The sequence below is a fragment of the Cebus imitator genome, unplaced genomic scaffold, assembly GCF_001604975.1.
Source record: "Cebus imitator isolate Cc_AM_T3 unplaced genomic scaffold, Cebus_imitator-1.0 Scaffold88, whole genome shotgun sequence".
Lineage (NCBI taxonomy): Eukaryota > Metazoa > Chordata > Mammalia > Primates > Cebidae > Cebus > Cebus imitator.
Window position 1 is genome coordinate 1,733,417 of NW_016107403.1, and position 17,247 is coordinate 1,750,663.

The 17,247-nt window shown below is 35.9% G+C and overlaps 1 protein-coding gene across 1 annotated transcript in view; it reads left to right on the top strand.

The window, feature by feature from the left end:
* The window catches only part of BIRC6 (baculoviral IAP repeat containing 6), a 262,197-nt gene that overhangs the window by 70,963 nt on the left and 173,987 nt on the right, over nucleotides 1–17,247 (top strand). The window contains exons 11-15 of the mRNA XM_037740766.1: nucleotides 9,641–9,790; nucleotides 11,457–11,682; nucleotides 14,178–14,338; nucleotides 16,017–16,148; nucleotides 16,613–16,744. Of these exons, the coding sequence (XP_037596694.1) occupies nucleotides 9,641–9,790; nucleotides 11,457–11,682; nucleotides 14,178–14,338; nucleotides 16,017–16,148; nucleotides 16,613–16,744 (801 nt within the window). The remainder of the gene's footprint in view (nucleotides 1–9,640; nucleotides 9,791–11,456; nucleotides 11,683–14,177; nucleotides 14,339–16,016; nucleotides 16,149–16,612; nucleotides 16,745–17,247) is intronic.

The window sequence follows — 17,247 nt, forward strand, 5'->3', positions numbered from 1 at the left end:
AAATTTTATAAAAGGCATAAAATAAAGTATGAATTTCTTTATAAAAGTCTAAAGTGAAAGATAAATTAGTATTCTGCTTGGAACAAATGCATTTAAAATCAATTGGAAAGACTTAAATGAGAAAATAAGACTAAGATGCATTAGTGGAATAAGGATGCAGTATGATACCTGATAAATATGTTAATGCTTAAAAAATAAAAGGTTTTTAAAAGGCTGCAGTTATAGGGAACATACATGAAATACAACAATACTGAATAGAAATTCGACCCCAACAACATAAAGCCTATATACCTGTACTCATATTCAGAGCAGGATAATAAGAAGTTGAGGTATGATTGATTTGAAAGTCTTTAATAAACTCACCGTGTGGGGTTATTGGACTGTATGGTCACATCCTTGTTTTGGTACCTGTTTTGTGTGGAAAGCATTCTTTAGTCTTCTGTTCCTGGTTTTCTAAAAGAGTTTCCAATAGGAATGAGTGTTACATTTTATCAAATACTTGTTTGTATCCATGGAGATCATTTGGTTGTTCTTTATGGTTCAATATGGTGAAATATATTTACTGACTATTGGATATTAAATCAACTGCATTCCTGGGATAAAACCCACTTGGTTATAATGCATTATCTTATATGTTGTTGGATACAGTTTGCTAAAATTTTGTTCTTAACTTTTGCATATTGTTCATCAGGGACATTACATGTTCCTTGTAATCTTTCTTAGTTTTTGCTTTTTGTAATCTTTATCTTGTTTTGATATCAGAGTATTGCTTGCCTGATAGAATGAGTTGGGAAATATTCTCTCTTCAGTTTTGGGGTGAAGTTTGTGTAGAATTGGTTTTATTTTTCCTTAAGTGTTTGGTAGAATTTGCCAGTGAAGCCTTTTGGGCCTAGAGAATTTTTTTAGTAGGAAGATTTTGAATGTACAAATTCAGTTATGTTTATAGAGAATTACTGAGGTTTTTTTTTTTAATTCTTTATTGAGCTCTGATAGTCTTTTTGTCAATTTTTAAGTTACCAAATTTTAGTATAAATAATTTAGTAATATTCCCCACAATCCTTTTATTATTTTTTTAAATTTTGTTTTGAGACAGAGTCTCTGTCACCCAGGCTGGAGTGCAGTGACGCTATTTCAGCTCACTGCAACCTCTGCCTTCTGGGTTCAAGTGATTCTCTCAACTCAGCCTCCCAAGTAGCTGGGACTAAGGTGCACCACCATCGTTTTGTTTTTCCTCATCTGTCTAGAGGTTTATTTGTTATGTTGCTTTTTTTTTTCTTCAAAACAACCAGTTCCTGATTTAAATGACATTTAAAAATTTGTTTTTCTGTTTTCCCTTTTACTGGATTTCCATTTTAATGTTATCATTTCCTTCCTTCTGCTTGATTTAGGTTTATTTTGCTCCTCTAGTTTCTTACTGTTTTGAGATGAAGTCTTGCTCTGTCGCAGGCTGGAGTACAGTGGTGTGATCTTGGCTCACTGCAACCTCTGGATCCTGGGTTCAAGCAGTTTTCCTGCCTCAGCCTCCCAAGTAGCTGGGACTACAGGCGCGTGCCACCACGCCCAGCTAATTTTTGTATTTTTAGTAGAGATGGGGTTTCACCATGTTGGCCAGGATGGTCTCAAACTCTTGACCTTGTGATCTGCCTGCTTTGGCCTCCCAAAGTTCTGGGATTACAGGTGTGAGCCACTGTGCCTAGCCTTCTCTAGTTTCTTAGAAGCTTAGGTTATTGGTTTGAGGGATTTTCTGATATAGGAATTTTAAAGTCATAAATTTTTTTGGAAGCACTGCTTTACTGATACCCCCTAAATTTTGATACATTGTTCTTCTTTTTTCATTTGGCTCAAAATTTGTTCTAATTTCCCTTGTGATTTCTTGTTTGACCTAGAGGCCATTTAAAAGTGTTTTGTTTAGCCTCCAAATGCTTGAAGTTTCTCCAGATTTGTTTCTATTCTGGATCTCTAACTTATGTCCATTGCTGTCAGAGAACATAATTTTTATGAGGTTAGTGTTTTGAAATTTATTGAGACTTTTTTATGGCCCAGCTTCTGGTCTGTCCTGGAGAATGCTCTGTGTGCACTTGACAAGAATGTGTATGGTGCACCCATGGGGTATTGTATAAATTTCACTTAAGTGTATGTTTTTGAGTTGTTAAAGTCTTCCTGGTTTTATATCGAGGAGTTCTATCAATTTTGAGAGCAAGTATTGAAATTCCCAACTATGTTGTTGTTGAATTATTTACTTTTAAGTGTTTTTGCTTCACTTTATCTTTAGGCTCTTTTGTTAGACTGCTTCATAATTGTTATATCTTTCAGATGTATTTGCCCTATTGTCGTTATGAAATATTCCTCTTTCTCTGTATTTTGTGTCATACTAATAAAATCACTCCTGCTCTCTTATGGTTACAGTTTGCATTATGTATCTTTTCCACGATCTTATTTTCAACTAACTCCTGATTTTGAATCTAAAGTGGGTCTCTTAGACTCATATAATTAGATCTTGCTTTTTAAATTTTTTTGTTTTGTTTTTTGAGATGGAGTCTCTGTCACCCAGGCTGGAGTGCAGTGGCGTGATCTCGGCTCACTGCAGCCTTCCACCTCCCTGGTTCAAGCAATTCCCCTGCCTCAGCCTCCTGAGTAGCTGGGATTATAGGTGCGTACCCCCACGCCCAGCTGATTTTTTTTTGCATTTTTAGTAGAGATGGGGTTTCATCATGTTGGTCAGGCTAGTTTTGAACTCCTGACTCGCGATCTGCTTGCCTTGGCCTCCCAGAGTGCTGGGATTACAGGCGTGAGTCACTGTCCCGGCCCCGTCTTGCTTTTTTATACAGTTGGATAACCTCTTTTAAATTTGAATGACTTTACACTTAATGTAATTATTGCTATGGTTGCATTTATGTCTGCCATTTTTATTTTTTAAGATGTTTTTTACATTCCTTTGTTACTCCTTCACTGCATTCTTTTGTGCTGTATAAATATTTTTAGTCTACCATTTTAATCCCTCTGTTGATTTTTTTCTTTTAAGAAGAAAACATTTATATAACACTAGTAAAGAATAATTTATTAGGAGCATTCAAAGACCTACTGTCAAACCAAGAACTAAAGCAGTACAGGTACCTTGCATCTGCGAACATGTCCCTCACCCCCTCTCTCAAACTCTGCCCTTTTTCTAGAGATAACTGTTACTCAATGATTTTTATGTCTTTCCTTTTTTAAAAAAAAACTGGTTTTATGCTTCATATGTGACTATTTCAACAAACTATTTTATTGAGTTTTGCTTGTTTTTGTACTTTATAAAAATATACACCAAATTCTAAGTAGTTTTGGGGGACTTGGTTTTCCTCTCTTATGTTTTAAGCTTACCTGTTTTGTTGCATGCCTTGTAGATAATTTAATTTTCACTTACACATTGTACAAAAACCCACAAATAATTTATCTATTTCCCTGTCAGTGGACATTGTGTTTATTTCTGGTTTTTCAGCTATAAACATCTTGTGTAAGTTCCTTGGTACACATATATAAGGGGCTTTCTATTCTTTTTTTTTTTTTTTTTTTTTTTTTTTTTTTTTTTTTTTTTTTTTTTTGTGACAGAGTCTTACTCTATCACCCAGGCCTGAGTGCAATGATGCGATCACAGCTCACTGCAACTTCTACCTCCCAGGTTCAAGCGATACCGCTGCCTCAGCCTCCCAAGTAGGTGGGATTATAGGTGCCCACAACCATGCCTGGCTTATTTTTTGTGTTTTACAAAACAGACAGGGTTTCCTCATGTTGGCCAGGCTCGTCTCGAACTCCTGAACTCAAGTGCTCCACCTGCCGTGGCCTCCCAAAGTGATGGGATTACAGGCCTGACCCACTGCACCTGACCTGAAGCTCTCTGTTCTTAAGAGTAGAATTATTGGGTCATGGGTTATAATTTTTTTAAAAAAATAAATTGTGTTAAATATACATAGTGAAGTTTACCATTTTAACTACAGTGTACAGTATTGTGACTGTAATACATTCACAACGTTGTATAACCACCAGTACTTATTTCCAGAACTTTCCCATCATCCTAAACAAAAGCTTTGTAACCATTAAGCAGTAACTTCCTATTCATTGTACTCTCAGCTGCTGGTAAGCTCAATCGCACTTCTATATGACTTTGCCTATTATAGATACCTCATATAAGTGGAATTGCATATTTGTCCTTTTTTGCCTGGTTTCTTTCACTCAGCATATTTTTAATGTTCACCCGTGTAGTCTGTATCACGTCTTTTGTTCCTTTTGATGGCCAAATAATATCCCATTACATTAGGCCCCCCCCCCATCTGCTTTCAGTTTCTTGTGATCAGCTATAGTCTGAAAATATTAAATGGAAAATATCAGAAATCAACAATTGATAATTATTAAATTACTCACTATATTGAGTAGTGTAATAAAATCCCTTGATGCCCCACCTAGGACGAGAATCATCATTTTGTCCAGCGTCTCCATGCTGTGTACACTTCCTGTTTGTTAGTCACTTAGTAGCTGTCTTGGTTTTCAGATCATCTGTCACTGGTATCACAGTGCTTGTGTTCAAGTAACCATTTTACTTAGTAATGACCCTAAAGCTCAAGAATAGTGATGCTGGCTATCAGATATCCCAAAGTGAAGCTGTTTTGAAGTTTCTTCTTTATGTTGAAAAGGTGAAAGTTTTTGTAAAAGGAAAGAAAAAAATTTTATGTGCAGGTTCCTAAGATTTATGGTAAGAACAAATCTTCTATTTGTGAAATTGTGAATAGTATATTGCTATCATTGTTCTATTATTTGTTATTTATCTCTTCCTGTGCCTAATTTATATATTAAATTTATCTTGTGTGTGTTTGTGTGCGTGTATGAAAAAACAATACATAGACACACATATACACACAGACACACAGGGTTTGATACTATCCACAGTTTCAGTCCTCACTGCGAGGTCTTGGAACTGTGACTACTATGAGGGGTGACTATTGTAACCCAAGATTTGGGTTGTTTCCACTTTTTGACTATGGTGAATAATGCCCCTATTAACATTGGCATACAAATATTTGAGTCCCTGTTTTAGTTCTTTTGGGTATATACCTAGGAGTGGAATTACTGGGTTATATTGTAATTCTATGTTCAACCTTTTTTTTTTTTTTTTGAGACAGTTTCGCATTTGTTGCCCATGCTGGAGTGCAATGGTATGATCTCAGCTCACTGCAACCTCTGCCTCCTGGGCTCAAACAATTCTCCTGCCTCAGCCTCCCAAGTAGCTGGGATGACAGGCATGTACCACCATGCCAAGCTATTTTCTGTATTTTTAGTAGAGACGGGGTTTCACCATGTTGACCAGGCTGGTCTTGAACTTCTGACCTCAGGTGATTCTCCCGTCTCAGTCTCCCAAAGTGCTGGAATTCCAGGTGTGAGCCACTGCGCCTGGCCTATGTTCAGCCTTTTGAGGAAATCACCAAGTTGTTTTCCACAGAGTCTGTACCGTTTTACATTTCCACAAGCAGTTTAGAGGGGTCCTAGTTTTTCTACATCCTGGCCAGCATTTGTTATTTTTTGTCTTTTTGATAATAGCCTAGTGGTTGTGAGGTGGTTTTGGTTTGCACTTTTATTGTGGTTTTTGTTTGCCCCTTCCTAATGATTCGTGATGTTGAGCGTTTCTTCATGTGCTTACTGGTCGTTTGTATTTCTATAATACATGTAGAAATGACTTTTCATGTCTTTGTCCACTTTTGAATTTTTTGTTGTTGTTGTTGAATTGTAAGAACTTTTTAGAAATTCAGGATAGTAAATCCTTAATAGATGTGATTTGCAAATACTTTCTCACATTCTTTGGGTTCTTTTTACTTTCTTGATAGTGTCCTTTGATGCCTAAAACATTGGCCTTTTGAAAAAGTCCAGTTTATCTTTTTGTTGATAATCTTATGTTCATACATCATTTTCCTGGTTTTCTTTAGTTTTTCTTTGTGCAAAGGCTATAGAACCTTCTCCCCTCTCTTATCCTTCCAAAAAAGAATTCTGTCTCTTTAAATCTTCCTGTAGATCTTGTTTGGGCTCTGTCCCTTTAAATCTTCCAGTGGCTGCTGCTTGGGAAAGCAGCTGCAGTCTCAGAAGGATGAAACCAAGGCAAGTGTCTATTCTGGTCCCTTAGGAAACTGCTAGACCAACCAAAATGCACAACCCTGTATTTTGGAAAGAGAAGGTCCCTGCTGTCTGCCCTAGCAGCGGCTTCCCGCACATGGGCCTCTTTTCTCCACAGCTGTCAGGGCTGAGGATGGGGTGGAGGATTGTACTTGGTTCATGCAGGCCACTCTCTTACCAGAGATCAGCGTCCTCTGTTGTAAATATCCTGTTAGGTCGCAGAATTCTGAAGTAGTTGATTCCAATCACACTTTCTAGTTTAGTGCTTGCCTTGGTGGAGGAACTGATCCCTAGAGCTTCCTAGTCTGCCATTTGGCATGAAATCACTGGTACCCATGTTGATTCTGGTTTCTTTTTCTGATGCTACTTTTTTTTGAGTGGTATTTTGGTGGTTTAATTAATAATATAATCTACTTCAGAATAATAATTTATTCTAGTAAAATATATAGGAACTTTGCTTTTATCTCCCCCCCACCCCATACATAACATTTAAATATATTGTAAACCCAACACAACAGCTGGGCTCAGGGGCTCACGCCTATAATCCCAGCGTTTTGGGAGGCCAAGGTGGGCAGATCACCTGAGGTCAGGAGTTCAAGACCAGCCTGGCCAACATGGCAAAACTGCTGTTTCTACTAAAAATGCAAAAATCAGCTAGGTGTGGTGGTGGGTGCCTATAATCCCAGGTACTCCGGAGACTGAGGCAGGGAGAATCCCTTGAACCCGGAAGGCAGAGGTTGTGGTGAGCCAAGATCATGCCATTGAACTCCAGCCTGGGAGTCTGGGCAACAAGAGTGAAACTCCATCTCAAAAAAAAAAAAAAAAAAGTTGCAAAGAAATGAGAAAAACATCTATTTTTTATATTCACCTACTTACCGTTTCTGTTCTTATTTTTTCCAGTGAATTTGATGTTGCTTTCCTTCATCTTGAAGGGCTTTTGTTGTTACTTATCATAAGGCAGCTTACTAGCATAAAATTCACTCAGTTTTCTGGAAATGTCTTCATTTCACATTTGTTTAATTTTTTATTTACTTTTTTAATAGATACGGGGTTTCACCTTGTTGGTCAGGCTGGTTTCGAACTCCTGGCCTCAGGTGATCCTTCTGCCTCTGCCTCCCAAAGTGCTAGGGTTACAGGTGTGGACTACCACGCCCGGCCAATTTCATATTCATTTTTGAGGATTAACGCTACGTAGAGAATCTGTTGACAGTTTCTTTCTTTACTTTAAATGTCATTCCATTGCCTCTGGTCTCCATTGTTTCTCATAAGTCATCTGTTAATTTATGCTGTTGTTTTCATGTCTGATGAGTAATTTTTCTCTTACTGTCTTCATAATGTCCTTTGCCTTTGACTCTCAAGAGTTTACATATATATGTGTTATTTCTTTGTGTTTATCCTATTTGAGGGTCATTGAACTTGAGTGAATTTGTGGTATAATATTTTCTGTCATATTTGGTAAGTTTTTGCCCATTATTTCTTCAGGTGGAATTCTCTTCTTAATGGAATTCCCATTACATGTATGTTCTTATATTTTATCTGTCCCTTAAGTCTCCAAGATTGTTTTAATTTTTTAAAAAATATTTTCCTTCTGTTATTCAGATTGATGAATTTCTGTTAATCTGTTGTTATTTCACTGTTTCCTTTTATTGCCACGTGAAATTTGCTTTGTGCTTCTCTAAGGAACTTTTTTGTTATTTTACTTTTCAACTGCCAAATTTACCTTTGGTACTTTTTAGAAAGTAATTTATATTTCTTTGTTAAGCCATTCATACCATTATTTCCTGTAATTTTCTATACTCCTGGTTTCCTCTTATTCTATAAAAATATTTACAATAGATCTTTGAAGTCTTGCTAAACCTGAAGTCCGAGAAGACATTTTCAGGTGTGTGTGTGTGTGTGTGTGTGTGTGTGTGTTTTACATGTTGAATATGGGTCCCTTTTTCTTTGCATGTCTTGCAATATTTTGTTTAGTTACTGGACATTTAAAACAACACTATAGAAATCTGAATTTGGATTTCCCTACCTTTTGCAGGTGCTTTTTGCTTTGTTTTGTAATTCACCTGGCTGAATCTGTGAAATCTCTTTTGTATTATGCAGCTGCTGATTTCTGGCTGCTGTTTTCTGTAATTTTTTCTTGCCTAGTTTTAATTTTTAAGCCTTGTTTGTTATTTTGTTTCTTTTGTGTCAGCATAGCTTTGTGTTCAGCCAAAGATTGATAGGTTGTATTGTCCAAATACCTTTAGCCAATAAGGCTGTGCTCAAGTGTGCCCTGGTTTTTGTTTTCTGTTGTGCTGTCTCAGGTCTCTTTTGCATAGGCATAGAGGCTTAGTTAACTGAGGATGTAGTGATGGCTTGGGCTTTCTCTGGTCTTTGCTGGACAAATACACAGACTCTGATCAAGGTGGGATTTGTGGAAAGTTTACCAAGCCCCCTGTGCTTCTCTCGCTACGTGTAATTCCATGTTAAATCCCTGTTGTTTCTAGTGCTTTGCTTGCCCAAATTGACCTCAAATAGCAGACCTCCTTGTTTGTTTCCCATTGAAATCACCACTTTATTTATTTATTTATTTTTTTATATGGACTCCAGATGTACTCATTGTTACTGTGATGTCATTGCCTGCTTCTCAGCAGACAGAACTGGGCACACACACACATCTATCTATCTATCTATCAATCAATCAATCAATCACAACATGAGTTTATACTGATACCCACAGTTCCAACCTAATACTACTTGGGTAGTATTGGTAGAAATCACCACTTTAAACTGGAAGCTCTCCATCAATCAAGTGAACCCCATCTGGAGATAGCAGTGAATTTGCTGGTTTTCACTGCTTGCCTCACCCTAGTTAAATTACAGTTTTGTCTAGCTTTATTAGTTGCCTTTCAGGAAGGGGTTTATCATCTTCATTCTTCTGCCATGCTGAAAGTGAATCTCCAGATTAGAATGTTAGAATATACTATTTATTACCCATTTATTTTTTTGTCTTAATTAATGCTAAATTTGCTGTCAGTTTTTTCCTGTGACAGAGACATTAAACTAGAAATTTGAGTTGCTTTCATTTCATTGTGAATACTTTAAAAAATAAGAATATTTGTTTGGTTTTATTATTGTTGAGATTAAGAGATTTGGCTGTGGATTCCAGTATAGCTATTGCCTCATCTGTAAAATGGCCACAATAATAGTCCTACCACAAGGGTTTTTGGCAAAAAGTAAATGAATTAATTAAAGCATTTCAAACACTGTCCATACATAATAAGTACTGTGTTAACAGATAAATACCTGTTTTCATGTATGTTTATGTATTTGTTATTTTCTTCATAAACATTCAATTTCAATTTGCAATTCCTTGGCAATTAAATTTCTAAACTCTTGGAAATATATCACATTGGTAGCTTTCCTTATCTGCCTATGAAGTGATATTAAAATAAATTGTTTCCTAATTAGTATTATATTTGAATGTTTACCCATTTTTTGTGTATCTATGAAATTTACTACCCTGTAGGTGGTGAGCTTCATTTTCTCCAAATTGGAGGAACCTGTGATGATATTGACGAAGCTGATATACTAGTGGATGGATCTCTTTCTAAAGGAATAGAACCATCTTCAGAAGGTTCCAAGCCTTTATCAAATCCTTCAAGTCCCAGCATTTCAGGTATGATATTAAATTTTTAAATGATTTAAAAATCATTAGATATTATTTAATGTCATTTTCTGGTTTTTGGAGAATATAAACATATTAAAGTAAGAAATGATTCTCAGCGTGTGTGGTGTGTTAGTCAATATTTGTGATGTCATCTAAGAGGTTAAAACAAACATTTCAGCCATTAATGAGTTTTAGTCTAATTAGGGGAGGGGAAAAAAAATCGTAAGAGAGTTTGTTAAGTAAGTATAAAATTAGTAGACAGGCTCATATTGTTAATATTGCTATTGGAATTGAAAAGCTGAAAAAGGTACTGCCACTGAGCATATATTTAGGTGGTGTATTCACACCTACCTTGCCCCATCCTGAACCTCCAGAGAAGTTTGTTTGTGCTTGTTTGTCATTTTTGCCTTTTTTCCCCATCCATGTTTCACACTGCCCTCCAGAGCTAATTTTTCAAAAGAAGTTTTGCTAGCATGTTACTCCCTGCCAAAAAATCATTATTTGCCTTGTAGACTTTTATGAAATCATTGTAGCATGCTTTTCAATCTCTAGTTACTTGAGTTAACCAGATGTCTTGGTTAACTTGGTATAAAAAGTTAAGCAAGTGTAAAATTAGTAGACAGGCTCATATTATTAATATTACTATTGGAATTGAAAAGCTGAAAAAAAAATACTCATTGAGTATATATTTTAACTTGGTATAAAAAGCTAAAATACTGAATATTCTCTTATTTTATAGGTTATTGGTTGAATGGAGAAGAATTTTTATATAAAGTACAGAAAAATACTTTTTAGTAATGGAAAGATGAATTTTGTAATGAAGAAATAAATAATGTAAAGAAAGGAGATTGACATCATGCTGTCAATATTTACAAGCTAATCAGATTTATAAGGGTCTAGACTTTGAGAAAGAGATGTAATTTTAATTAAATGTTAATAATTTTATAGAACTTGCTGTCATTTTTTCATTGTGAAAATATTCTAAACTCAACCGATTTTATATTTTAGTATTTTAATTTTTAAAAATGAGAACAACAGCTTCTCAGCTTTGTTTAATGTTATACATTTCACTGATGTGAATGCATGTACAGTATTTGTAAATAAACCTAATCAGTATGAAGCATGTTATTACTCTTATAATACTAGTATGTATACAAGGTATTCTTAACTACTACAGAAGCAGAAAAAACACAATTTTTCAGTTTGTAAGTATTTATTTACCATATAGCTTATGATTGTTTTAGTTTTTATTCATTATAAAAGGGCTTATGTATGTACTTGCTGGTGTCTAGCATTTTATTTAGTAAATAACAAGGTCTAAAAGTTAATTATTGGTTTGATGTACATTGGCTTGCATTTTAGTACCACTACTTTTCTTGCCCTTATTAGGGCTGATTAAAGCTCATTAAGACCTTTTCTAACAGTTTGGGTTTGGGTTTCTTCACGAGTGACTATTCTCTCTAATTTTAAATATTCAAGTTAGAATTTTCTTCTTTGCTATTCTTTAGCCAGAGTTAGTTATGTTAGTTATATATAGATACCTGAGCCCACTTTATTAACTTTCAGAATATTTGGCAAGTATTACAGTTGAAAACATAACCTTGAATTAAAACTTCATTGTCTTCTTTTTTTTTTTTTTTTAACTGTTTCAAATATTCCTCTCACTAATGTTAAGGAGTTGATTTATTGGTGGACCAGCCATTTACCCTTGAAATCTTGACGTCTCTAGTGGAGCTAACCCGCTTTGAGACTTTGACTCCAAGGTTTTCAGCAACTGTTCCTCCATGCTGGGTGGAAGTTCAGCAAGAACAGCAGCAAAGGAGGCATCCTCAGCATCTGCATCAGCAACACCATGGTGATGCTGCTCAGCATACTCGAACTTGGAAACTACAGACCGACAGGTAAAACCTTTTCCCAAGATACCTAATTTTAAGTCCATATATCTTAAATATTTGTTAGAGACAGTGTAGAATTCCTAGGTATATTACTGTTTATTTTTTTATTTTTATTTTTATTTTTTTTTTTGAGAGAGAGTCTCACTCTGTCACCTCCTAGGTTCAAGTGATTCTCCTGCCTCAGCCTCTCAAGCAGCTGGGATTACAGGCGCACACCACCACACCCAGATAATTTTTGTATTTTTTGTAGAGATGGGGTTTCACTATGTTTGCCAGGCTGGTCTTGAACTCCTTATCTCAGATGATCTGCCCTCCTCTGCCTCCCAAAGTGCTGTTGCACTCGGCCTGTTTATCTTTTAAACTGTCTAAAAGATACACAGTAATATACGTAGGAATTCTACGTTGTCTCTAACAATTATATAAGCTAATTTTTGCATGGTGATGACATTGTTACATTTGTCATATTGATTTTGTAAATTGTTATATTCTTAATTTTAGGATAAAATAATGAGAGTAATCTACAACTGCAATTAGTTTGGTCATTTATTCCACAGATTTATTTAACAAATACTCAAATGCTTGTTTTGTATTTAATAAAAGCAGGCACTCTTATATTCACTAGTAATATGAGTCTCATAGAATTTACATCCTAGTAGCAATAGAAAGTAAACAGATACATACCATGCCATATGGGCATAAAAGCTACGAAGAATGTTAAAACAGGGTATGGCAATAGAGTAGTTAGTTGTTGGGTAGGTAATAGCATGTAAGTGTGAGAGAGTGAAAGAGAGAGAGAGATAAAATACGTATTTTATTTTCAATATAAGAGGTCTAAGAAAGGCTTCCATGGCAATAGCAATACGGAATCCTGAGGAGTATATTTTATGAGTTCTAGGAAGAGAAAGAAGACCGTTGTTGGAGTGCTGTGAATATAGGGGAGGGTGGTAGGGAAGGAGATCCAAAGAGGTAGCTGGGGACCGGGCATGTTGGCTCATGCCTGTAATCCCAGCACTTTGTGAAGCCAAGGCAAGTGGATCACTTGAGACAAGGAGTTTGAGACCAGCCTGGCCAACATGGTGAAACCCCATCTCTGCTAAAAATAGAAAAATTAGTCGGACATGGTGGCGCACCTGTAATCTCAACTACTGTGGAGGCTGAGGCAAATATTCGCTTGGACCTGGGAGGGGGAGGTTGCAGTGAGCCAAGATTGTATGCCACCGCATTCCAGACTGAGCTGCAGAGTGAGACTACATTTCAAAAAGAAAAAAAACAGGTAGAGATAGCTGGGAGCTGGATCATTAATGTTTTTATGAAAAGAAAGACTTTTGGTCAGGCTTGGTGGCTCACATCTGTAATTGTAGCCTTTTGGGAGACTGATGCAAGAGGATCACTTGAGCCCAGGGGTTTAAGACCAACCCGGGCAATATAGGGAGACCTCATTTCTACAAATAATAAAAAGAAACGAGCCAGACGTGGTGGTATGTGCCTATGGTCCCAGATACTTGGGAAACTGAGGTGGAAGAATCACTTGAGCCCAGGCCGTTAAGGCTGTAGTGAACTTGATTGCACCACTGCACTCTGGCCTGGGTAACAGAGTGAGACGCCATCTCAAAAAAAAAAAAAAAAAAAGGGACTTTCATGCTGAATGAAATGGGACAGTGTTAGCAGGTTTTCAGTACAGGGTTGATGTGGTATGATTTATATTTTACAAAGATTACTTTGACTTCTGTATTTAGAATGGTGGTTGTGGTGGTGGAGGGCAGTGATAGAATCATGGGCTCTAGCTTGATTGCTGTTGTGCTAATTTAGAAATGCTGATGGTAGCTTGGACCATTGTGATATGATGGAGGTAGTGAAAACAGTGGATTCTGGATATAATTTGGAGGTACAAGGAATAGAATTTGTTGATACATTAAACACACTGTGTGTGAGAAGAATAAAGGATGGCTTTTAAGTTTTGGCTTGAGTTTATTGAAAAATGAAGTTTCTGTTTACTGAGATTTGGGAGTGGGTTTTTTCATAATGAGTTTGAGATGTCTAGTAGACATTTGGATATGAGCCTTAAATTTAGTGGAGGAGTTTGGAGATTTTCATTTTCCAGCATGTGTATATATAGTATTTAAAACGCAACAATAAATATATATAAGAAACGCAAGAAGTTCTTGTTTTAAAATGAAGATTCTGGGAGCCTACTCATAGATCTAGCGTGGGTAGCAGGAATTTGCAGATAATTCACATTAAATCGGTAACACTTTAAAGAACAAGAGTTTATTGGTATGTGCAAGTCTCAAGGCAGGTATAGATTTTTGAAGTAAGATCATTCATTGCCTTAAGTTTAACCTTCTCCATTGACAGTTATTTTCTCTGTTGATCCCACTGAGAAACACTAAATTTTGTTGGAAGTTACAAAGCAAAAAGTAGCAGAGGTGCTTTTAATGATAATATGATTATGGCTGAAAAAGATTTTTGCTTTATTCAGCATTTTTCCCCTTATTTGGCAGCAACAGCTGGGATGAACATGTATTTGAATTAGTACTACCTAAAGCTTGTATGGTTGGACATGTGGACTTCAAATTCGTTTTGAACTCAAACATCACCAATATTCCACAGATACAAGTGACACTGCTGAAAAATAAAGCTCCAGGATTAGGGAAAGTGAATGGTAAGAATGGATCAAATTTATCGTTGAAGATTTTCTTTTATGGTTGATTTTTTAAAACTAATTTTCCACTTGGCTAAGTTTCATGTCCCTTTCTGTCCTTATTGCCATTTCCCTGCTCTACTTTTTGTGATTTTATTTAGAAAAGTAATTCAGAGAACATTTGAAAACTGCAGTAACCCAGTAACGTCCAGAATTGCATAAACTTGAATAATATAATTATGCTTTTTTGGAAGTGAGATTAGTTCCTTTGTAAGTTAGTTTGACTTTTAGCATTACTACCTTTATGTATTTCTTTTCCTAAGAGAAGACTTGATTGTGAATAGAACTGTTAATGGAAGTTATAAAGGTTATTAATGAAGCCAACCTTTCATGTAATGCAGAAAATACACTCATTTTTATTTTTCTTACAATTTCAGAATTTGATGTACTGAGTTATTAAAGTAGATTATACACATTTAGCATGGTTAGAAATTAGGTGTTAACTTCACAGTGTTTTCTCCTTAATAAGTTGGCCTAACAGGCTGGGGATATCTTCACAGTAAAATGGCAACTTAACTCCATTTTCCAACATTGAAATTTGAAAATTTTCCTTTTTGAAAAATTACTTATACATCTGGCACTCTGTATCTGTGGGTTTCACATCCCGGGACCTCACAAACAGCCAATCATAAATTGAAAATATTTGAGGGGGGGAAAACAATAAAAACCAATATAACAATAAGAAAATATACAAATAAAAAACAATATGGTGGCCCATGCCTATAATCCCAGCACTTTGAGACCACATGTGGCGGCTCACACCTATAATCCCAGCACATTGAGAGGCCAAGGCAGGAAGATCACTTTAGCCCAGGAATCTGAGACCAGCCTGGACAGTGTAACAAGACCACAGGTCTCCAGAAATTTTTTTTTTTAAAAATTAGCTTGGTACAGTGGTGCACACCTGCGGTGCTACTCAGGTGACAGTACTCATGAGGCTGAGGCAGAAGGATCACTTGAGCTTAGGATTTGGAGGTTACAGTGAGCTATGACTGTACCACTGCACTCCCAACTAGGTGACAGAGTGAGACGTTGAAATAAATAAATAAATAAATAGTATTTGCATGGCATTTACATTGTGTTAGGTTTTATTAGTAAACTAAAGATCATTAAAAGTATATGGGAGGATGTGAATAAGGTTATATACAAATACTATGCCACTTTATATAAGGGATTTGAATATCTGTGGATTTTGGCATCTGTGGGAGTCCTTGAACTAATCCCCCGCAGTTACCGAGGGATGGATGACTGACTGTATGTGTGTCTATGTATTTATGTGAGTTTGTGTATATATGGATGTGTTCGTATGTGTGAAATCTTTTGACAGATTTTGAATTAATTGGATAGAGGACTCAGGATTTGGTAGTTTAAAGCTCTGCAGGTGCTTGTACTGTGCAGCCTAGGGTAAAACCTTTTAGTTTAGTTGCCAGCAAATTGTTTCTTTAGGCAAATATTTTGTTACCATTTAAAAAGAGAAGAGTGTAAAAAACAATTGAATCAAAATTTTCCTTCAACCATTTTATGACATCTGTGTTAAAAATCACACAAGTTCCCAAGTTAACAGGAAATTTTAGATTTTTAGGCACATAAATCATTGATATTAAGCAAAATTAAGTTTACTAATATTTTTATCCTCTAGAAACAGCAGTAGATAGGCAGATCACCTTTCCTTTGTCTCCAGCTCTTAACATTGAAGTGGAACAAAATGGGAAACCGTCCCTGGTTGATTTGAATGAAGAAATGCAGCACATGGATGTAGAGGAATCACAGTGTGAGTTAAATTATAGAGCTGTTGTCCATGACAATAAAAGGAGTAGTGATCTGAATGCAACATGTCGGGCAAGATTTCCTTATGGCTTGCAAAAACTTGGTTTCAAGAACATGATTAAAAAATAACCTATAATTCTGCTTTGGCAATATGCTTTAACTTTCAGCTCATCATTTGTGAACACAGCTGCGCTAATACTTGCATTATTGGTTTTTAATATCTTGGGATTTGAAATCAAATCATGGTTTTATAATTTTTTTGAAAATAAAGGTGAATTGTAAATATGGGAATGGAAAGCAACATAATAAATAAGATAATTGATTATAGTTTCTTAGCATGACAACGAATTCTTATTTTAACACATTCTAAGTATGTGTGGTGGTATTATATGTAAATGGGATGATATTTGGTTATTAAATATTATATTTTAAATAATTTAAATGAAAAATGTGTATTTTTCTTTTTAGGTCTTAGATTATGTCCATTTTTGGAGGACCATAAAGAGGACATTCTGTGTGGGCCAGTATGGCTTGCTAGTGGCCTTGATCTATCAGGGCATGCTGGAATGTTGACGTTAACAAGCCCCAAACTTGTTAAAGGTGAAGTAATATATTTTACAAAAGCAGAATTAATAATACCACAGTTGTAAAAAGATGAAAAACAAATTGATCTTTAAAAAAATAAGATTGTTTTCGTTGGGACTTTCATTAGAAATTTGATCAGTTTTCTGGTAGCTGAGGTCATTTCTTCTTATAGGTAACTGTATAGTTATCTGATCCTACCTTTTGCGTCTTAGAGTCTCAGTGCTTTTTGAAAAAAACATTGAATAAATGACTACAGGATGACTTAGTGTGACATAACAGAGCCCTTTTGAGTAAGCAGACATTATGTTCTGCAATTTTTACCCTTCCCATCACATCAGAGTCCTATCTCTTCAGAGTTTTATTATGTTATTACAGTTTCTTCCCCTAAAAGAGGGTTTGTTAGCTGGGCGCGGTGGCTCAAGCCTGTAATCCCAGCACTTTGGGAGGCCAAGGCGGGTGGATCACGAGGTCAAGAGATCGAGACCATCCTGGTCAACATGGTGAAACCCCGTCTCTAC